Here is a 24803-nt window from a genome sequence, read left to right on the forward strand (position 1 = left end):
TTTACAAGTTGTCGAAGAGTAGACGAGAGAAAGGTGTAAACTTTTTCTCTCAGAACTGCACGAAAACTTGTATTCCGGCTCAAAACAACGGGATATATCGTTTTTGATTGAAACTAGCAAGATTCACGAGCATCAATTTTACAAGTCGTCGAAGAGTAGACGAGAGAAAGGTGTAAACTTTTTCTCTCAGAACTGCACGAAAACTTGTATTCCGTCTCAAAACAACGGGATACATCGTTTTCGATCAAAACTAGCACAATTCACGAGCATCGATTTTACAAGTTGTCGAAGAGTAGACGAGAGAAGGGTGTAAACGTCTTCTCTCAGAACAGCCCGAAAACTTGTATTCCGGCTCAAAACAACGGGATACATCGTTTTAGATCGAAACTAGCAAGATTCACGAGCATCGATTTTACAAGTCGTGGTGGGCTTTGCGGCTGTGCCACTGTACGGACCGCTAATCCGCTTACCTTCGTCATGCAGGTCTTTGCTCAAATCATCGCCTTCGCTTTCCTGCCGGTCTTGACGGCCAGACCACCTGGCATCGTACCAGGCATCTGGACGCCACACCAAGAAGGCGAAATTTGTGCTCGTCACCCGGTCGCCACCGACACTTGGGAGCCCCTGGCAACGCCACCTCTCGAAAACTGGACCAAACAAGCGGCGTCGGCAGCCCCATCGTCACCGACAGCACCGTTTGCGTCAGCTATAAAACAGCGACACCCACTTTCGGCACACTGTGGGCTTTGCGGCTGTGCCACTGTACGGACCGCTAATCCGCTTACCTTCGTCATGCAGGTCTTTGCTCAAATCATCGCCTTCGCTTTCCTGCCGGTCTTGACGGCCAGACCACCTGGCATCGTACCAGGCATCTGGACGCCACACCAAGAAGGCGAAATTTGTGCTCGTCACCCGGTCGCCACCGACACTTGGGAGCCCCTGGCAACGCCACCTCTCGAAAACTGGACCAAACAAGCGGCGTCGGCAGCCCCATCGTCACCGACAGCACCGTTTGCGTCAGCTATAAAACAGCGACACCCACTTTCGGCACACTGTGGGCTTTGCGGCTGTGCCACTGTACGGACCGCTAATCCGCTTACCTTCGTCATGCAGGTCTTTGCTCAAATCATCGCCTTCGCTTTCCTGCCGGTCTTGACGGCCAGACCACCTGGCATCGTACCAGGCATCTGGACGCCACACCAAGAAGGCGAAATTTGTGCTCGTCACCCGGTCGCCACCGACACTTGGGAGCCCCTGGCAACGCCACCTCTCGAAAACTGGACCAAACAAGCGGCGTCGGCAGCCCCATCGTCACCGACAGCACCGTTTGCGTCAGCTATAAAACAGCGACACCCACTCTCGGCACACTGTGGGCTTTGCGGCTGTGCCATTGTACGGACCGCTAATCCGCTTACCTTCGTCATGCAGGTCGGTGTTCCATATACTCTTTTTGCTAAGAAATCTAGTAATTATTGTCTGGTGCAGCTGCCGAGCCCACAGTGCTGCTTCTGCCTTGCTGTTGAATGTGTCAATGTGATTCGTGCTTTACTATTACTATCGGGCGATGTTGAAACAAATCCGGGACCACCTAATACTGATGCTGTTTTGTCCGAACTGCAAAAGTTGAGCGCTGGTCAGAGAAAACATATTTCTGAAGTCCAAGGCCTGAAAAATCAACTAGTAACAACAGATAAAACAATATCTGCCCTAAGTGAACGAATTGCGAATCTTGAAACCCAATTTGAGGTAATTAGTACCCTGCGAACAGAAATCGAAACACTTCAAACCAGCACTGCTAGAACGACCCACCAGCTTTCCGAGATAGACACACGTCTGGATGATCTTGAGAACCGCTCAAGAAACAATCTAGTATTCTATGGACTTCCCGACCCAAATGAGAAAGAATCATATGACCAATCAGAAAAAATAATAATCCAGCACTGCCTTGACAGCTTGAACCTCGTAATCGACCCTAAAGACATAGAGCGCGCACACCGCCTTGGCCGTCACAGCATTGACCGCCAAAGACCTATAATAGTGAAGCTGTCTGCTTTCAAAACCAAAGGGGTCATTCTTTCGAATGGCCCTAAGCTTAAAAATACAGATTTCAGTATCGGCGAAGATTTTTCTCGGTCCGTCCGAAATGCCCGAAAACACCTTGTGGCTTTCGCCAGAACCAAGTCAGGACCCTTTTCCCTTCGATACAAAACGCTGCACATGGGACCAAAACGTTATATGTTCGACCAAGACACACAGACCGTGAAAGAAATCGCATAGGAATCATGTCGTCGTCGGATCGCGCGCAAGCAACGACAGGCTACCCGTCGAGTTAATCTTTCTTTTTCCATAATCTACACCAATATACGCAGTTTCCTTCCAAAGCGCGAAGCCCTGTCTAATCTCCTGTCATCTTCAGGCAGCAACATATTAATCTTAACTGAAACGTGGCTGACAAGCGACGTGACAGATAATGAAATTCTGGGTGAATTGCCAAATTTCAATGTTTACCGCAATGATCGTCAAGGCACACGCGGAGGAGGTGTTCTTATTGCCATTAACAGCCAAATATCTTGTTCTCATGTTAACATTAGTTCAGATCTAGAAATATTGTGGTTAAAATGTTGCGCTCCACCGGAAACAGTTCTACTTGGCGTCTGCTACAGGGCCCCCAACAGCAACCCAGGATTCGCGCTTAACCTGAACGATGCACTAGTCCAAATTACTAAAAAACACCCTGGTGCACAAATTGTTCTCTTAGGCGATTTTAACTACCCTGGCATCGATTGGCAAAACGTAGGACCACTAACCGCCGGTAACCCTGAAGCAAGAGAATTCGTAGATGTATGCTTAAACTTTAACCTGACGCAAATGGTGCTCGAACCGACCCGCGTCGCTCATGGATCTTCAAATATTCTGGACTTAATACTGACCAACAACCCTGAAAGCTTATCATCGATTACTTACCTGCGTGAAATCAGTGATCATAAGGTTATTCATGCCATATTCAAGTTCTCCCCCACATCCCGCCAAACGTTCAAGAAAACCATCCGAATGTACGACAAAGGCAATTACGAAGAAATCAACAACGAGCTAGAAGCATTCCTGCCTTATTTTCAATCCACATTTCATCACCGGTCTGTCAATGATAACTGGTCGATTTTCAAAAAGAAGATCGAAGAACTGACAAACAAATTTATTCCCTCTATCAGCTTTCGAACAAACCGCCAAAAACCGTGGTTTTCACACAACCTTAAGAGATTAGAAAGAAGAAAAAAACGACTTTATAGTGCAGCGAAACGGAGCCCAGACGCAGATGCATGGGATAGGTACTATCAGGCCGAGGACACGTATTACAATGCAATTCGCTGCGCCAAACAAGCATTTTTCCAAACTGATCTACCAAAAATCCTAACGAATAACCCCAGGAGGTTTTGGGAAATAATAAATCCGCAAGCAACTCGCATCATCGCTCTAACGAATGCCGCAGGCGAGGATGCCAGTGATACTGAATGTGCCGAAATATTTAATCGCGCGTTTGTATCTGTTTTCACAAACGAAACTGCCTCACCATTGCCCACTCCGCCTACTCTAACACTGCCAGCAATGTCTCCCATCGAAATCACAGCGCAGGGTATCGAAAACCTTATCGACAGAATTAAACTTTCGTCAGCCGCTGGAGTGGACGAAATGAACTCAAAAGTACTGAAAAACACAAAACACATTTCTGCCATTTATCTCTCATTACTGTTTCTGCAATCGCTGTCGACAGGAACTTTACCGGACGACTGGAAGGTGGGGAGGGTCATCCCGGCCCACAAATCAGGTCAAAAGGATTCTCCGCTAAATTATCGTCCCATCTCCTTAACCAGCGTGCCTTGCAAAATCATGGAACATGTCATCTATTCCCATATCATAAACTTTCTAGATTCAAACAGCTTCCTTGATCCGGCTCAACACGGGTTTCGTAGGGGGCTCTCCTGCGAAACCCAACTGGCAATCTTCACTCACGACGTGCATGCTAACCTTGACCGCAACCTGCAGACCGATGCGTTATTTTTAGATTTTGCGAAGGCATTTGACAAGGTACCTCACCAGCGCCTAATACTAAAACTCGCCGTTTTAAATTTACACCCTAATATCCTGCAATGGATTAAAGAATTTCTAGCTAACCGATCTCAGTTCGTTTCTATTAACAACCACCGCTCAAGCGCTCTCCCTGTTAAATCTGGCGTCCCTCAGGGATCTGTGCTCGGCCCACTCTTGTTTCTAATATATATTAATGATCTAGCTTCACATGTGTCATGTAAAATTCGTATCTTCGCTGATGACTGCGTAATCTATCGCACTGTCACTAACCTTTCTGATCAAATGGCCCTTCAAAACGACCTTAACAGCGTCCATAAATGGTGTGACCTCTGGCTAATGACGCTAAATGCTAACAAATGCAAACTCATTTCCTTTCATCGACAACACAACCCTCTTATTTTTTCCTATGCAGTTGCTAACTCGTTTATAGAAAGCGTCCAATCGTTTAGGTATCTTGGTGTCACCCTCTGCAGCGATCTTTCTTGGCGAACACACATTACCACAATCATATCATCTGCTAACAGATCTCTAGGATTCATGAAACGTCATCTTCGTCATGCGCCGCAACACGTGAAGCTGCTCGCTTATAAAACCCTCATCAGACCCAAACTTGAGTACGCCAGCCCCATCTGGAGCCCACACCACGCATACCTAACAAATGCACTCGAATCAGTTCAGAACCGCGCCATTCGTTTCATTCACTCTGCATATTCATATACCACCAGCGTTTCAGCTCTGAAGAAGAATTCCGCTCTTGAAAGCCTCGCAGACCGCCGCCGCATTGCCAGCCTCTATTTGCTCCACAAGTTTTTCCATAGTTCTCTAAATCAACCACCCTACATTACTCATCCGAACCGCATATCTCACCGCACTGCCCATCCGTTTCAGATCGCCCGCCCTGTGTCGCGTACTGCAACTTTTTCAGGTTCATTTTTTCTCCGAACTGTTGTGGACTGGAATGGCCTCCCCACCGATATCGCTGCCATCACACACCTGTCTGCATTTTCAGATACGCTAAGCAATTATTTCAAAGCAATGACTTGTACTTGTTGATCAACATATTAACCCACCCCTTATGTAATACCCCCTGAAGGGGGTCTTTAAGGTGAATAAAGTGAAGTGAAGTGAAGAGTAGACGACAGATAGGTGTACACGTTTTCTCTCAGAACTGCGCGAAAACTTCTATTCCGGCTCAAAACAACGGTATACATCGTGTTAGATCGAAACTAGCAAGACTCACGAGCATCGATTTTACAAGTCGTCGAAGAGTAGACGAGAGAAATGTGAAAGCTTTTTCTCTCAGAACAACCCGAAAACTTGTATTGCGGCTCAAAACAACGGGATTCATCGTTTTCGATCGAAACTAGCAAGATTCACGAGCATCAATTTTACAAGTCGTCGAAGAGTAGACGAAAGAAAGGTCTAAACGTTTTCTCTCAGAACTGCGCGAAAACTTGTATTCCGTCACAAAACAACGGGATACATTGTTTTAGATTGAAACTAGCAAGATTCACGAGCATCGATTTTACAAGTCGTCGAAGAGTAGACGAGAGAAACGTGTAGACGGCTTCTCTCAGAACTGCGCGAAAACTTGTATTGCGGCTCAAAACAACGGGATACATCGTTTTAGATCGAAACTAGCAAGATTCACGAGCATCGATTTTACAAGTCGTCGAAGAGTAGACGAGAGAAAGGTGTAATCGTTTTCGCTCAGAACAGCGCGAAAACTTGTATTGCGGCTTAAAACAACGGGATACATCGTTTCAAATCGAAACTAGCAAGATTCACGAGCATCGATTTTACAAGTCGTCGAAGAGTAGACGAGAGAAAGGTGTAAACTTTTTCTCTCAGAACTGCACGAAAACTTGTATTCCGGCTCAAAACAACGGGATATATCGTTTTTGATCGAAACTAGCAAGATTCAAGAGCATCGATTTTACAAGTTGTCGAAGAGTAGACGAGAGAAAGGTGTAAACTTTTTCTCTCAGAACTGCACGAAAACTTGTATTCCGGCTCAAAACAACGGGATATATCGTTTTTGATCGAAACTAGCAAGATTCACGAGCATCGATTTTACAAGTCGTCGAAGTGTAGACGAAAGAAAGGTGTAAACTTTTTCTCTCAGAACTGCACGAAAACTAGTATTCCGGCTCAAATCAAAGGGATACATCGTTTTAGATCGAAACTAGCAAAATTCACGAGCATCGATTTTACAAGTCGTCGAAGTGTAGACGAAAGAAAGGTGTAAACGTTTTCTCTCAGAACTGCACGAAAACTTGTATTCCGGCTCAAATCAAAGGAATACATCGTTTTAGATCGAAACTAGCAAGATTCACGAGCATCGATTTTACAAGTCGTCGAAGTGTAGACGGAAGAAAGGTGTAAACTTTTTCTCTCAGAACTGCGCGAAAACTTCTATTCCGGCTCAAAACAACGGGATACATTGTGTTAGATCGAAACTTGCAAGACTCACGAGCATCGATTTTACGAGTCGTCGAAGTGTAGACGAAAGAAAGGTGTAAACTTTTTCTCTCAGAACTGCACAAAAACTTGTATTCCGGCTCAAATCAAAGGGATACATCGTTTTAGATCGAAACTAGCAAGATTCACGACCGTCGATTTTACAAGTTGTCGAAGAGTAGACGAGAGAAAGGTGTAAACTTTTTCTCTCAGAACTGCACGAAAACTTGTATTCCGGCTCAAATCAAAGGGAAACATCGTTTTAGATCGAAACTAGCAAGATTCACGACCATCGATTTTACAAGTCGTCGAAGTGTAGACGACAGAAAGGTGTAAACTTTTTCTCTCAGAACTGCGCGAAAACTTGTATTCCGGCTCAAAACAACGGGATACATCGTTTTAGATCGAAACTAGCAAAATTCACGAGCAGCGATTTTACAAGTCGTCGAAGAGTAGACGAGAGAAAGGTGTAAACTTTTTCTCTCAGAACTGCGCGAAAACTTGTGTTCCGGCTCAAAACAACGGGATATATCGTTTTTGATCGAAACTAGCAAGATTCACGAGCATCGATTTTACAAGTCGTCGGATAGTAGACGAGATAAAGGTGTAAACCTTTTCTCTCAGATCTGCGCGAAAACATGTATTGCGGCTCAAAACAACGGGATACATCGTTTCAGATCGAAACTAGCAAGATTCACGAGCATCGATTTTACAAGTTGTCGAAGAGTAGACGAGAGAAAGGTGTAAACTTTTTCTCTCAGAACTGCACGAAAACTTGTATTCCGGCTCAAATCAAAGGGATACATCGTTTTAGATCGAAACTAGTAAGATTCACGACCATCGATTTTACAAGTCGTCGAAGTGTAGACGAAAGAAAGGTGTAAACTTTTTCTCTCAGAACTGCGCGAAAACTTGTATTCCGGCTCAAAACAACGGGATACATCGTGTTAGATCGAAACTTGCAAGACTCACGAGCATCGATTTTACGAGTCGTCGAAGTGTAGACGAAAGAAAGGTGTAAACTTTTTCTCTCAGAACTGCACAAAAACTTGTATTCCGGCTCAAATCAAAGGGATACATCGTTTTAGATCGAAACTAGCAAGATTCACGACCATCGATTTTACAAGTTGTCGAAGAGTAGACGAGAGAAAGGTGTAAACTTTTTCTCAGAACTGCACGAAAACTTGTATTCCGGCTCAAATCAAAGGGAAACATCGTTTTAGATCGAAACTAGCAAGATTCACGACCATCGATTTTACAAGTCGTCGAAGTGTAGACGACAGAAAGGTGTAAACTTTTTCTCTCAGAACTGCGCGAAAACTTGTATTCCGGCTCAAAACAACGGGATACATCGTTTTAGATCGAAACTAGCAAAATTCACGAGCATCGATTTTACAAGTCGTCGAAGAGTAGACGAGAGAAAGGTGTAAACGTTTTCTCTCAGAACTGCGCGAAAACTTGTGTTCCGGCTCAAAACAACGGGATATATCGTTTTTGATCGAAACTAGCAAGATTCACGAGCATCGATTTTACAAGTCGTCGGATAGTAGACGAGATAAAGGTGTAAACCTTTTCTCTCAGATCTGCGCGAAAACATGTATTGCGGCTCAAAACAACGGGATACATCGTTTCAGATCGAAACTAGCAAGATTCACGAGCATCGATTTTACAAGTCGTCGAAGTGTAGACGAAAGAAAGGTGTAAACGTTTTCTCTCAGAACTGCACGAAAACTTGTATTCCGGCTCAAATCAAAGGGATACATCGTTTTAGATCGAAACTAGCAAGATTCACGAGCATCGATTTTACAAGTCGTCGAAGTGTAGACGAAAGAAAGGTGTAAACTTTTTCTCTCAAAACTGCGCGAAAACTTGTATTCCGGCTCAAAACAACGGGATATATCGTTTTTGATCGAAACTAGCAAGATTCACGAGCATCGATTTTACAAGTCGTCGGATAGTAGACGAGAGAAAGGTGTAAACTTTTTCTCTCAGATCTCCGCGAAAACTTGTATTGCGGCTCAAAACAACGGGATACATCGTTTCAGATCGAAACTAGCAAGATTCACGAGCATCAATTTTACAAGTTGTCGAAGAGTAGACGAGAGAAAGGTGTAAACTTTTTCTCTCAGAACTGCACGAAAACTTGTATTCCGGCTCAAAACAACGGGATATATCGTTTTTGATTGAAACTAGCAAGATTCACGAGCATCAATTTTACAAGTCGTCGAAGAGTAGACGAGAGAGAGGTGTAAACTTTTTCTCTCAGAACTGCACGAAAACTTGTATTCCGTCTCAAAACAACGGGATACATCGTTTTCGATCAAAACTAGCACAATTCACGAGCATCGATTTTACAAGTTGTCGAAGAGTAGACGAGAGAAGGGTGTAAACGTCTTCTCTCAGAACAGCCCGAAAACTTGTATTCCGGCTCAAAACAACGGGATACATCGTTTTAGATCGAAACTAGCAAGATTCACGAGCATCGATTTTGCAAGTCGTCGAAGAGTAGACGACAGATAGGTGTAAACGTTTTCTCTCAGAACTGCGCGAAAACTTCTATTCCGGCTCAAAACAACGGGATACATCGTGTTAGATCGAAACTAGCAAGACTCACGAGCATCGATTTTACAAGTCGTCGAAGAGTAGACGAGAGAAATGTGAAAGCTTTTTCTCTCAGAACAACCCGAAAACTTGTATTGCGGTTCAAAACAACGGGATACATCGTTTTAGATCGAAACTAGCAAGATTCACGAGCATCAATTTTACAAGTCGTCGAAGAGTAGACGAAAGAAAGGTGTAAACGTTTTCTCTCAGAACTGCGCGAAAACTTGTATTCCGTCACAAAACAACGGGATACATTGTTTTAGATTGAAACTAGCAAGATTCACGAGCATCGATTTTACAAGTCGTCGAAGAGTAGACGAGAGAAAGGTGTAAACGGTTTCTCTCAGAACTGCGCGAAAACTTGTATTGCGGCTCAAAACAACGGGATACATCGTTTTGGATCGAAACTAGCAAGATTCACGAGCATCGATTTTACAAGTCGTCGAAGAGTAGACGAGAGAAAGGTGTAATCGTTTTCTCTCAGAACAGCGCGAAAACTTGTATTGCGGCTCAAAACAACGGGATACATCGTTTCAGATCGAAACTAGCAAGATTCACGAGCATCGATTTTACAAGCTGTCGAAGAGTAGACGAGAGAAAGGTGTAAACTTTTTCTCTCAGAACTGCACGAAAACTTGTATTCCGGCTCAAAACAACGGGATACATCGTTTTAGATCGAAACTAGCAAAATTCACGAGCATCGATTTTACAAGTCGTCGAAGTGTAGACGAAAGAAAGGTGTAAACGTTTTCTCTCAGAACTGCACGAAAACTTGGATTCCGGCTCAAATCAAAGGGATACATCGTTTTAGATCGAAACTAGCAAGATTCACGAGCATCGATTTTACAAGTCGTCGAAGTGTAGACGAAAGGAAGGTGTAAACTTTTTCTCTCAGAACTGCGCGAAAACTTGTATTCCGGCTCAAAACAACGGGATATATCGTTTTTGATCGAAACTAGCAAGATTCACGAGCATCGATTTTACAAGTCGTCGGATAGTAGACGAGAGAAAGGTGTAAACTTTTTCTCTCAGATCTGCGCGAAAACTTGTATTGCGGCTCTAAACAACGGGATACATCGTTTCAGATCGAAACTAGCAAGATTCACGAGCATCAATTTTACAAGTTGTCGAAGAGTAGACGAGAGAAAGGTGTAAACTTTTTCTCTCAGAACGGCACGAAAACTTGTATTCCGGGTCAAATCAAAGGGATACATCGTTTTAGATCGAAACTAGCAAAATTCACGAACACCGATTTTACAAGTCGTCGGATAGTAGACGAGAAAAAGGTGTAAACTTTTTCTCTCAGATCTGCGCGAAAACTTGTATTGCAGCTCAAAACAACGGGATACATCGTTTCAGATCGAAACTAGCAAGATTCACGAGCATCGATTTTACAAGTTGTCGAAGAGTAGACGAGAGAAAGGTGTAAACTTTTTCTCTCAGAACTGCACGAAAACTTGTATTCCGGCTCAAATCAAAGGGAAACATCGTTTTAGATCGAAACTAGCAAGATTCACGACCATCGATTTTACAAGTCGTCGAAGTGTAGACGACAGAAAGGTGTAAACTTTTTCTGTCAGAACTGCAAGAAAACTTGTATTCCGGCTCAAAACAACGGGATACATCGTTTTAGATCGAAACTAGCAAAATTCACGAGCATCGATTTTACAAGTCGTCGAAGAGTAGACGAGAGAAAGGTGTAAACTTTTTCTCTCAGAACTGCGCGAAAACTTGTGTTCCGGCTCAAAACAACGGGATATATCGTTTTTGATCGAAACTAGCAAGATTCACGAGCATCGATTTTACAAGTCGTCGGATAGTAGACGAGATAAAGGTGTAAACCTTTTCTCTCAGATCTGCGCGAAAACATGTATTGCGGCTCAAAACAATGGGATACATCGTTTCAGATCGAAACTAGCAAGATTCACGAGCATCAAATTTACAAGTTGTCGAAGAGTAGACGAGAGAAAGGTGTAAACTTTTTCTCTCAGAACAGCACGAAAACTTGTATTCCGGCTCAAAACAACGGGATATATCGTTTTTGATTGAAACTAGCAAGATTCACGAGCATCAATTTTACAAGTCGTCGAAGAGTAGACGAGAGAGAGGTGTAAAATTTTTCTCTCAGAACTGCACGAAAACTTGTATTCCGTCTCAAAACAACGGGATACATCGTTTTCGATCAAAACTAGCACAATTCACGAGCATCGATTTTACAAGTTGTCGAAGAGTAGACGAGAGAAGGGTGTAAACGTTTTCTCTCAGAACTGCGCGAAAACTTCTATTCCGGCTCAAAACAACGGGATACATCGTGTTAGATCGAAACTAGCAAGACTCACGAGCATCGATTTTACAAGTCGTCGAAGAGTAGACGAGAGAAATGTGAAAGCTTTTTCTCTCAGAACAACCCGAAAACTTGTATTGCGGTTCAAAACAACGGGATACATCGTTTTAGATCGAAACTAGCAAGATTCACGAGCATCAATTTTACAAGTCGTCGAAGAGTAGACGAAAGAAAGGTCTAAACGTTTTCTCTCAGAACTGCGCGAAAACTTGTATTCCGTCACAAAACAACGGGATACATTGTTTTAGATTGAAACTAGCAAGATTCACGAGCATCGATTTTACAAGTCGTCGAAGAGTAGACGAGAGAAAGGTGTAAACGGTTTCTCTCAGAACTGCGCGAAAACTTGTATTGCGGCTCAAAACAACGGGATACATCGTTTTGGATCGAAACTAGCAAGATTCACGAGCATCGATTTTACAAGTCGTCGAAGAGTAGACGAGAGAAAGGTGTAATCGTTTTCTCTCAGAACAGCGCGAAAACTTGTATTGCGGCTCAAAACAACGGGATACATCGTTTCAGATCGAAACTAGCAAGATTCACGAGCATCGATTTTACAAGCTGTCGAAGAGTAGACGAGAGAAAGGTGTAAACTTTTTCTCTCAGAACTGCACGAAAACTTGTATTCCGGCTCAAAACAACGGGATACATCGTTTTAGATCGAAACTAGCAAAATTCACGAGCATCGATTTTACAAGTCGTCGAAGTGTAGACGAAAGAAAGGTGTAAACGTTTTCTCTCAGAACTGCACGAAAACTTGGATTCCGGCTCAAATCAAAGGGATACATCGTTTTAGATCGAAACTAGCAAGATTCACGAGCATCGATTTTACAAGTCGTCGAAGTGTAGACGAAAGGAAGGTGTAAACTTTTTCTCTCAGAACTGCGCGAAAACTTGTATTCCGGCTCAAAACAACGGGATATATCGTTTTTGATCGAAACTAGCAAGATTCACGAGCATCGATTTTACAAGTCGTCGGATAGTAGACGAGAGAAAGGTGTAAACTTTTTCTCTCAGATCTGCGCGAAAACTTGTATTGCGGCTCTAAACAACGGGATACATCGTTTCAGATCGAAACTAGCAAGATTCACGAGCATCAATTTTACAAGTTGTCGAAGAGTAGACGAGAGAAAGGTGTAAACTTTTTCTCTCAGAACGGCACGAAAACTTGTATTCCGGGTCAAATCAAAGGGATACATCGTTTTAGATCGAAACTAGCAAAATTCACGAACACCGATTTTACAAGTCGTCGGATAGTAGACGAGAAAAAGGTGTAAACTTTTTCTCTCAGATCTGCGCGAAAACTTGTATTGCAGCTCAAAACAACGGGATACATCGTTTCAGATCGAAACTAGCAAGATTCACGAGCATCGATTTTACAAGTTGTCGAAGAGTAGACGAGAGAAAGGTGTAAACTTTTTCTCTCAGAACTGCACGAAAACTTGTATTCCGGCTCAAATCAAAGGGAAACATCGTTTTAGATCGAAACTAGCAAGATTCACGACCATCGATTTTACAAGTCGTCGAAGTGTAGACGACAGAAAGGTGTAAACTTTTTCTGTCAGAACTGCAAGAAAACTTGTATTCCGGCTCAAAACAACGGGATACATCGTTTTAGATCGAAACTAGCAAAATTCACGAGCATCGATTTTACAAGTCGTCGAAGAGTAGACGAGAGAAAGGTGTAAACTTTTTCTCTCAGAACTGCGCGAAAACTTGTGTTCCGGCTCAAAACAACGGGATATATCGTTTTTGATCGAAACTAGCAAGATTCACGAGCATCGATTTTACAAGTCGTCGGATAGTAGACGAGATAAAGGTGTAAACCTTTTCTCTCAGATCTGCGCGAAAACATGTATTGCGGCTCAAAACAATGGGATACATCGTTTCAGATCGAAACTAGCAAGATTCACGAGCATCAATTTTACAAGTCGTCGAAGAGTAGACGAGAGAGAGGTGTAAAATTTTTCTCTCAGAACTGCACGAAAACTTGTATTCCGTCTCAAAACAACGGGATACATCGTTTTCGATCAAAACTAGCACAATTCACGAGCATCGATTTTACAAGTCGTCGAAGAGTAGACGACAGATAGGTGTAAACGTTTTCTCTCAGAACTGCGCGAAAACTTCTATTCCGGCTCAAAACAACGGGATACATCGTGTTAGATCGAAACTAGCAAGACTCACGAGCATCGATTTTACAAGTCGTCGAAGAGTAGACGAGAGAAATGTGAAAGCTTTTTCTCTCAGAACAACCCGAAAACTTGTATTGCGGTTCAAAACAACGGGATACATCGTTTTAGATCGAAACTAGCAAGATTCACGAGCATCAATTTTACAAGTCGTCGAAGAGTAGACGAAAGAAAGGTCTAAACGTTTTCTCTCAGAACTGCGCGAAAACTTGTATTCCGTCACAAAACAACGGGATACATTGTTTTAGATTGAAACTAGCAAGATTCACGAGCATCGATATTACAAGTCGTCGAAGAGTAGACGAGAGAAAGGTGTAAACGGTTTCTCTCAGAACTGCGCGAAAACTTGTATTGCGGCTCAAAACAACGGGATACATCGTTTTAGATCGAAACTAGCAAGATTCACGAGCATCGATTTTACAAGTCGTCGAAGAGTAGACGAGAGAAAGGTGTAATCGTTTTCTCTCAGAACAGCGCGAAAACTTGTATTGCGGCTCAAAACAACGGGATACATCGTTTCAGATCGAAACTAGCAAGATTCACGAGCATCGATTTTACAAGTCGTCGAAGTGTAGACGAAAGGAAGGTGTAAACTTTTTCTCTCAGAACTGCGCGAAAACTTGCATTCCGGCTCAAAACAACGGGATATATCGTTTTTGATCGAAACTAGCAAGATTCACGAGCATCGATTTTACAAGTCGTCGGATAGTAGACGAGAGAAAGGTGTAAACTTTTTCTCTCAGATCTGCGCGAAAACTTGTATTGCGGCTCTAAACAACGGGATACATCGTTTCAGATCGAAACTAGCAAGATTCACGAGCATCAATTTTACAAGTTGTCGAAGAGTAGACGAGAGAAAGGTGTAAACTTTTTCTCTCAGAACGGCACGAAAACTTGTATTCCGGGTCAAATCAAAGGGATACATCGTTTTAGATCGAAACTAGCAAGATTCACGACCATCGATTTTACAAGTCGTCGAAGTGTAGACGAAAGAAAGGTGTAAACTTTTTCTCTCAGAACTGCACGAAAAGTTGTATTCCGGCTCAAATCAAAGGGATACATCGTTTTAGATCGAAACTAGCAAGATTCACGAGCATCGATTTTACAAGTCGTCGAAGTGTAGACGAAAGAAAGGTGTAAACTTTTTCTCTCAGAACTGCGCGAAAACTTGTATTCCGGCTCAAAACAACGGGATACATCGTTTTAGATCGGAACTAGCGAGATTCACGAGCATCGATTTTACAAGTCGTCGAAGAGTAGACGAGAGAAATGTGAAAGCTTTTTCTCTCAGAACTGCACGAAAACTTGTATTCCGGCTCAAATCAAAGGGATACATCGTTTTAGATCGAAACTAGCAAAATTCACGAACACCGATTTTACAAGTCGTCGAAGAGTAGACGAGAGAAAGGTGTAAACTTTTTCTCTCAGAACTGCGCGAAAACTTGTATTCCGGCTCAAAACAACGGAATATATCGTTTTTGATCGAAACTAGCAAGATTCACGAGCATCGATTTTACAAGTCGTCGGATAGTAGACGAGGAAAAGGTGTAAACTTTTTCTCTCAGATCTGCGCGAAAACTTGTATTCCGGCTCAAAACAACGGGATACATCGTTTTAGATCGGAACTAGCGAGATTCACGAGCATCGATTTTACAAGTCGAAGAGTAGACGAGAGAAATGTGAAAGCTTTTTCTCTCAGAACTGCACGAAAACTTGTATTCCGGCTCAAATCAAAGGGAAACATCGTTTTAGATCGAAACTAGCAAAATTCACGAGCATCGATTTTACAAGTCGTCGAAGAGTAGACGAGAGAAAGGTGTAAACTTTTTCTCTCAGAACTGCGCGAAAACTTGTGTTCCGGCTCAAAACAACGGGATATATCGTTTTTGATCGAAACTAGCAAGATTCACGAGCATCGATTTTACAAGTCGTCGGATAGTAGACGAGATAAAGGTGTAAACCTTTTCTCTCAGATCTGCGCGAAAACATGTATTGCGGCTCAAAACAACGGGATACATCGTTTCAGATCGAAACTAGCAAGATTCACGAGCATCGATTTTACAAGTTGTCGAAGAGTAGACGAGAGAAAGGTGTAAACTTTTTCTCTCAGAACTGCACGAAAACTTGTATTCCGGCTCAAAACAACGGGATATATTGTTTTTGATTGAAACTAGCAAGATTCACGAGCATCAATTTTACAAGTCGTCGAAGAGTAGACGAGAGAGAGGTGTAAACTTTTTCTCTCAGAACTGCACGAAAACTTGTATTCCGTCTCAAAACAACGCGATACATCGTTTTCGATCAAAACTAGCACAATTCACGAGCATCGATTTTACAAGTTGTCGAAGAGTAGACGAGAGAAGGGTGTAAACGTCTTCTCTCAGAACAGCCCGAAAACTTGTATTCCGGCTCAAAACAACGGGATACATCGTTTTAGATCGAAACTAGCAAAATTCACGAGCATCGATTTTACAAGTCGTCGAAGAGTAGACGAGAGAAAGGTGTAAACGTTTTCTCTCAGAACTGCGCGAAAACTTGTGTTCCGGCTCAAAACAACGGGATATATCGTTTTTGATCGAAACTAGCAAGATTCACGAGCATCGATTTTACAAGTCGTCGGATAGTAGACGAGATAAAGGTGTAAACCTTTTCTCTCAGATCTGCGCGAAAACATGTATTGCGGCTCAAAACAACGGGATACATCGTTTCAGATCGAAACTAGCAAGATTCACGAGCATCGATTTTACAAGTCGTCGAAGTGTAGACGAAAGAAAGGTGTAAACGTTTTCTCTCAGAACTGCACGAAAACTTGTATTCCGGCTCAAATCAAAGGGATACATCGTTTTAGATCGAAACTAGCAAGATTCACGAGCATCGATTTTACAAGTCGTCGAAGTGTAGACGAAAGAAAGGTGTAAACTTTTTCTCTCAAAACTGCGCGAAAACTTGTATTCCGGCTCAAAACAACGGGATATATCGTTTTTGATCGAAACTAGCAAGATTCACGAGCATCGATTTTACAAGTCGTCGGATAGTAGACGAGAGAAAGGTGTAAACTTTTTCTCTCAGATCTCCGCGAAAACTTGTATTGCGGCTCAAAACAACGGGATACATCGTTTCAGATCGAAACTAGCAAGATTCACGAGCATCAATTTTACAAGTTGTCGAAGAGTAGACGAGAGAAAGGTGTAAACTTTTTCTCTCAGAACTGCACGAAAACTTGTATTCCGGCTCAAAACAACGGGATATATCGTTTTTGATTGAAACTAGCAAGATTCACGAGCATCAATTTTACAAGTCGTCGAAGAGTAGACGAGAGAGAGGTGTAAACTTTTTCTCTCAGAACTGCACGAAAACTTGTATTCCGTCTCAAAACAACGGGATACATCGTTTTCGATCAAAACTAGCACAATTCACGAGCATCGATTTTACAAGTTGTCGAAGAGTAGACGAGAGAAGGGTGTAAACGTCTTCTCTCAGAACAGCCCGAAAACTTGTATTCCGGCTCAAAACAACGGGATACATCGTTTTAGATCGAAACTAGCAAGATTCACGAGCATCGATTTTGCAAGTCGTCGAAGAGTAGACGACAGATAGGTGTAAACGTTTTCTCTCAGAACTGCGCGAAAACTTCTATTCCGGCTCAAAACAACGGGATACATCGTGTTAGATCGAAACTAGCAAGACTCACGAGCATCGATTTTACAAGTCGTCGAAGAGTAGACGAGAGAAATGTGAAAGCTTTTTCTCTCAGAACAACCCGAAAACTTGTATTGCGGTTCAAAACAACGGGATACATCGTTTTAGATCGAAACTAGCAAGATTCACGAGCATCAATTTTACAAGTCGTCGAAGAGTAGACGAAAGAAAGGTCTAAACGTTTTCTCTCAGAACTGCGCGAAAACTTGTATTCCGTCACAAAACAACGGGATACATTGTTTTAGATTGAAACTAGCAAGATTCACGAGCATCGATTTTACAAGTCGTCGAAGAGTAGACGAGAGAAAGGTGTAAACGGTTTCTCTCAGAACTGCGCGAAAACTTGTATTGCGGCTCAAAACAACGGGATACATCGTTTTGGATCGAAACTAGCAAGATTCACGAGCATCGATTTTACAAGTCGTCGAAGAGTAGACGAGAGAAAGGTGTAATCGTTTTCTCTCAGAACAGCGCGAAAACTTGTATTGCGGCTCAAAACAACGGGATACATCGTTTCATCGAAACTAGCAAGATTCACGAGCATCGATTTTACAAGCTGTCGAAGAGTAGACGAGAGAAAGGTGTAAACTTTTTCTCTCAGAACTGCACGAAAACTTGTATTCCGGCTCAAAACAACGGGATACATCGTTTTAGATCGAAACTAGCAAAATTCACGAGCATCGATTTTACAAGTCGTCGAAGTGTAGACGAAAGAAAGGTGTAAACGTTTTCTCTCAGAACTGCACGAAAACTTGGATTCCGGCTCAAATCAAAGGGATACATCGTTTTAGATCGAAACTAGCAAGATTCACGAGCATCGATTTTACAAGTCGTCGAAGTGTAGACGAAAGGAAGGTGTAAACTTTTTCTCTCAGAACTGCGCGAAAACTTGTATTCCGGCTCAAAACAACGGGATATATCGTTTTTGATCGAAACTAGCAAGATTCACGAGCATCGATTTTACAAGTCGTCGGATAGTAGACGAGAGAAAGGTGTAAACTTTTTCTCTCAGATCTGCGCGAAAACTTGTATTGCGGCTCTAAACAACGGGATACATCGTTTCAGATCGAAACTAGCAAGATTCACGAGCATCAATTTTACAAGTTGTCGAAGAGTAGACGAGAGAAAGGTGTAAACTTTTTCTCTCAGAACGGCACGAAAACTTGTATTCCGGGTCAAATCAAAGGGATACATCGTTTTAGATCGAAACTAGCAAAATTCACGAACACCGATTTTACAAGTCGTCGGATAGTAGACGAGAAAAAGGTGTAAACTTTTTCTCTCAGATCTGCGCGAAAACTTGTATTGCAGCTCAAAACAACGGGATACATCGTTTCAGATCGAAACTAGCAAGATTCACGAGCATCGATTTTACAAGTTGTCGAAGAGTAGACGAGAGAAAGGTGTAAACTTTTTCTCTCAGAACTGCACGAAAACTTGTATTCCGGCTCAAATCAAAGGGAAACATTGTTTTAGATCGAAACTAGCAAGATTCACGACCATCGATTTTACAAGTCGTCGAAGTGTAGACGACAGAAAGGTGTAAACTTTTTCTGTCAGAACTGCAAGAAAACTTGTATTCCGGCTCAAAACAACGGGATACATCGTTTTAGATCGAAACTAGCAAAATTCACGAGCATCGATTTTACAAGTCGTCGAAGAGTAGACGAGAGAAAGGTGTAAACTTTTTCTCTCAGAACTGCGCGAAAACTTGTGTTCCGGCTCAAAACAACGGGATATATCGTTTTTGATCGAAACTAGCAAGATTCACGAGCATCGATTTTACAAGTCGTCGGATAGTAGACGAGATAAAGGTGTAAACCTTTTCTCTCAGATCTGCGCGAAAACATGTATTGCGGCTCAAAACAATGGGATACATCGTTTCAGATCGAAACTAGCAAGATTCACGAGCATCAAATTTACAAGTTGTCGAAGAGTAGACGAGAGAAAGGTGTAAACTTTTTCTCTCAGAACAGCACGAAAACTTGTATTCCGGCTCAAAACAACGGGATATATCGTTTTTGATTGAAACTAGCAAGATTCACGAGCATCAATTTTACAAGTCGTCGAAGAGTAGACGAGAGAGAGGTGTAAAATTTTTCTCTCAGAACTGCACGAAAACTTGTATTCCGTCTCAAAACAACGGGATACATCGTTTTCGATCAAAACTAGCACAATTCACGAGCATCGATTTTACAAGTTGTCGAAGAGTAGACGAGAGAAGGGTGTAAACGTCTTCTCTCAGAACAGCCCGAAAACTTGTATTCCGGCTCAAAACAACGGGATACATCGTTTTAGATCGAAACTAGCAAGATTCACGAGCATCGATTTTACAAGTCGTCGAAGAGTAGACGACAGATAGGTGTAAACGTTTTCTCTCAGAACTGCGCGAAAACTTCTATTCCGGCTCAAAACAACGGGATACATCGTGTTAGATCGAAACTAGCAAGACTCACGAGCATCGATTTTACAAGTCGTCGAAGAGTAGACGAGAGAAATGTGAAAGCGTTTTCTCTCAGAACAACCCGAAAACTTGTATTGCGGTTCAAAACAACGGGATACATCGTTTTAGATCGAAACTAGCAAGATTCACGAGCATCAATTTTACAAGTCGTCGAAGAGTAGACGAAAGAAAGGTCTAAACGTTTTCTCTCAGAAACTGCGCGAAAACTTGTATTCCGTCACAAAACAACGGGATACATTGTTTTAGATTGAAACTAGCAAGATTCACGAGCATCGATATTACAAGTCGTCGAAGAGTAGACGAGAGAAAGGTGTAAACGGTTTCTCTCAGAACTGCGCGAAAACTTGTATTGCGGCTCAAAACAACGGGATACATCGTTTTAGATCGAAACTAGCAAGATTCACGAGCATCGATTTTACAAGTCGTCGAAGAGTAGACGAGAGAAAGGTGTAATCGTTTTCTCTCAGAACAGCGCGAAAACTTGTATTGCGGCTCAAAACAACGGGATACATCGTTTCAGATCGAAACTAGCAAGATTCACGAGCATCGATTTTACAAGTCGTCGAAGTGTAGACGAAAGGAAGGTGTAAACTTTTTCTCTCAGAACTGCGCGAAAACTTGCATTCCGGCTCAAAACAACGGGATATATCGTTTTTGATCGAAACTAGCAAGATTCACGAGCATCGATTTTACAAGTCGTCGGATAGTAGACGAGAGAAAGGTGTAAACTTTTTCTCTCAGATCTGCGCGAAAACTTGTATTGCGGCTCTAAACAACGGGATACATCGTTTCAGATCGAAACTAGCAAGATTCACGAGCATCAATTTTACAAGTTGTCGAAGAGTAGACGAGAGAAAGGTGTAAACTTTTTCTCTCAGAACGGCACGAAAACTTGTATTCCGGGTCAAATCAAAGGGATACATCGTTTTAGATCGAAACTAGCAAGATTCACGACCATCGATTTTACAAGTCGTCGAAGTGTAGACGAAAGAAAGGTGTAAACTTTTTCTCTCAGAACTGCACGAAAAGTTGTATTCCGGCTCAAATCAAAGGGATACATCGTTTTAGATCGAAACTAGCAAGATTCACGAGCATCGATTTTACAAGTCGTCGAAGTGTAGACGAAAGAAAGGTGTAAACTTTTTCTCTCAGAACTGCGCGAAAACTTGTATTCCGGCTCAAAACAACGGGATACATCGTTTTAGATCGGAACTAGCGAGATTCACGAGCATCGATTTTACAAGTCGTCGAAGAGTAGACGAGAGAAATGTGAAAGCTTTTTCTCTCAGAACTGCACGAAAACTTGTATTCCGGCTCAAATCAAAGGGATACATCGTTTTAGATCGAAACTAGCAAAATTCACGAACACCGATTTTACAAGTCGTCGAAGAGTAGACGAGAGAAAGGTGTAAACTTTTTCTCTCAGAACTGCGCGAAAACTTGTATTCCGGCTCAAAACAACGGAATATATCGTTTTTGATCGAAACTAGCAAGATTCACGAGCATCGATTTTACAAGTCGTCGGATAGTAGACGAGGAAAAGGTGTAAACTTTTTCTCTCAGATCTGCGCGAAAACTTGTATTCCGGCTCAAAACAACGGGATACATCGTTTTAGATCGGAACTAGCGAGATTCACGAGCATCGATTTTACAAGTCGAAGAGTAGACGAGAGAAATGTGAAAGCTTTTTCTCTCAGAACTGCACGAAAACTTGTATTCCGGCTCAAATCAAAGGGAAACATCGTTTTAGATCGAAACTAGCAAAATTCACGAGCATCGATTTTACAAGTCGTCGAAGAGTAGACGAGAGAAAGGTGTAAACTTTTTCTCTCAGAACTGCGCGAAAACTTGTGTTCCGGCTCAAAACAACGGGATATATCGTTTTTGATCGAAACTAGCAAGATTCACGAGCATCGATTTTACAAGTCGTCGGATAGTAGACGAGATAAAGGTGTAAACCTTTTCTCTCAGATCTGCGCGAAAACATGTATTGCGGCTCAAAACAACGGGATACATCGTTTCAGATCGAAACTAGCAAGATTCACGAGCATCGATTTTACAAGTTGTCGAAGAGTAGACGAGAGAAAGGTGTAAACTTTTTCTCTCAGAACTGCACGAAAACTTGTATTCCGGCTCAAAACAACGGGATATATTGTTTTTGATTGAAACTAGCAAGATTCACGAGCATCAATTTTACAAGTCGTCGAAGAGTAGACGAGAGAGAGGTGTAAACTTTTTCTCTCAGAACTGCACGAAAACTTGTATTCCGTCTCAAAACAACGCGATACATCGTTTTCGATCAAAACTAGCACAATTCACGAGCATCGATTTTACAAGTTGTCGAAGAGTAGACGAGAGAAGGGTGTAAACGTCTTCTCTCAGAACAGCCCGAAAACTTGTATTCCGGCTCAAAACAACGGGATACATCGTTTTAGATCGAAACTAGCGAGATTCACGAGCATCGATTTTACAAGTCGAAGAGTAGACGAGAGAAATGTGAAAGCTTTTTCTCTCAGAACTGCGCGAAAACTTGTATTGCGGCTCAAATCAAAGGGATACATCGTTTTAGATCGAAACTAGCAAGATTCACGACCATCGATTTTACAAGTCGTCGAAGAGTAGACGAGAGAAAGGTGTAATCGTTTTCTCTCAGAACAGCGCGAAAACTTGTATTGCGGCTCAAAACAACGGGATACATCGTTTCAGATCGAAACTAGCAAGATTCACGAGCATCGATTTTACAAGTTGTCGAAGAGTAGACGAGAGAAAGGTGTAAACTTTTTCTCTCAGAACTGCACGAAAACTTGTATTCCGGCTCAAAACAACGGGATACAGCGTTTTAGATCGAAACTAGCAAAATTCACGAGCATCGATTTTACAAGTCGTCGGATAGTAGACGAGAGAAAGGTGTAAACTTTTTCTCTCAGATCTGCGCGAAAACTTGTATTGCGGCTCTAAACAACGGGATACATCGTTTCAGATCGAAACTAGCAAGATTCACGAGCATCAATTTTACAAGTTGTCGAAGAGTAGACGAGAGAAAGGTGTAAACTTTTTCTCTCAGAACTGCACGAAAACTTGTATTGCGGCTCAAAACAACGGGATACATCGTTTTAGATCAAAACTAGCAAGATTCACGAGCATCGATTTTACAAGTCGTCGAAGAGTAGACGAGAGAAAGGTGTAAACTTTTTCTCTCAGAACTGCACGAAAACTTGTATTCCGGCTCAAAACAACGGGATACATCGTTTTAGATCGAAACTAGCAAGATTCACGAGCATCGATTTTACAAGTCGTCGAAGTGTAGACGAAAGAAAGGTGTAAACTTTTTCTCTCAGAACTGCGCGAAAACTTGTATTCCGGCTCAAAACAACGGGATACATCGTTTTAGATCGGAACTAGCGAGATTCACGAGCATCGATTTTACAAGTCGTCGAAGTGTAGACGAAAGAAAGGTGTAAACTTTTTCTCTCAGAACTGCGCGAAAACTTGTATTCCGGCTCAAAACAACGGGATACATCGTTTTAGATCGGAACTAGCGAGATTCACGAGCATCGATTTTACAAGTCGTCGAAGAGTAGACGAGAGAAATGTGAAAGCTTTTTCTCTCAGAACTGCACGAAAACTTGTATTCCGGCTCAAATCAAAGGGATACATCGTTTTAGATCGAAACTAGCAATATTCACGAACACCGATTTTACAAGTCGTCGAAGAGTAGACGAGAGAAAGGTGTAAACTTTTTCTCTCAGAACTGCGCGAAAACTTGTATTCCGGCTCAAAACAACGGAATATATCGTTTTTGATCGAAACTAGCAAGATTCACGAGCATCGATTTTACAAGTCGTCGGATAGTAGACGAGGAAAAGGTGTAAACTTTTTCTCTCAGATCTGCGCGAAAACTTGTATTCCGGCTCAAAACAACGGGATACATCGTTTTAGATCGGAACTAGCGAGATTCACGAGCATCGATTTTACAAGTCGAAGAGTAGACGAGAGAAATGTGAAAGCTTTTTCTCTCAGAACTGCACGAAAACTTGTATTCCGGCTCAAATCAAAGGGAAACATCGTTTTAGATCGAAACTAGCAAAATTCACGAGCATCGATTTTACAAGTCGTCGAAGAGTAGACGAGAGAAAGGTGTAAACTTTTTCTCTCAGAACTGCGCGAAAACTTGTGTTCCGGCTCAAAACAACGGGATATATCGTTTTTGATCGAAACTAGCAAGATTCACGAGCATCGATTTTACAAGTCGTCGGATAGTAGACGAGATAAAGGTGTAAACCTTTTCTCTCAGATCTGCGCGAAAACATGTATTGCGGCTCAAAACAACGGGATACATCGTTTCAGATCGAAACTAGCAAGATTCACGAGCATCGATTTTACAAGTTGTCGAAGAGTAGACGAGAGAAAGGTGTAAACTTTTTCTCTCAGAACTGCACGAAAACTTGTATTCCGGCTCAAAACAACGGGATATATTGTTTTTGATTGAAACTAGCAAGATTCACGAGCATCAATTTTACAAGTCGTCGAAGAGTAGACGAGAGAGAGGTGTAAACTTTTTCTCTCAGAACTGCACGAAAACTTGTATTCCGTCTCAAAACAACGGGATACATCGTTTTCGATCAAAACTAGCACAATTCACGAGCATCGATTTTACAAGTTGTCGAAGAGTAGACGAGAGAAGGGTGTAAACGTCTTCTCTCAGAACAGCCCGAAAACTTGTATTCCGGCTCAAAACAACGGGATACATCGTTTTAGATCGAAACTAGCGAGATTCACGAGCATCGATTTTACAAGTCGAAGAGTAGACGAGAGAAATGTGAAAGCTTTTTCTCTCAGAACTGCGCGAAAACTTGTATTGCGGCTCAAATCAAAGGGATACATCGTTTTAGACCGAAACTAGCAAGATTCACGACCATCGATTTTACAAGTCGTCGAAGAGTAGACGAGAGAA

At 42.2% G+C, this 24803-nt stretch overlaps 1 protein-coding gene across 1 annotated transcript; it reads left to right on the top strand.

Moving 5' to 3' along the window:
• Positions 1–438: 438 nt before the first annotated feature.
• Positions 439–2277, top strand: LOC144097605 (uncharacterized). The gene has a single exon (XM_077630268.1). It carries the CDS (start codon positions 478–480, stop codon positions 2275–2277), a length of 1800 nt encoding a protein of 599 aa, XP_077486394.1. The 5' UTR covers positions 439–477.
• Positions 2278–24803: the final 22526 nt, after the last annotated feature.

Source organism: Amblyomma americanum, chromosome 7, assembly GCF_052857255.1.
Source record: "Amblyomma americanum isolate KBUSLIRL-KWMA chromosome 7, ASM5285725v1, whole genome shotgun sequence".
In the NCBI taxonomy this organism is placed as follows: Eukaryota; Metazoa; Arthropoda; class Arachnida; order Ixodida; family Ixodidae; genus Amblyomma; species Amblyomma americanum.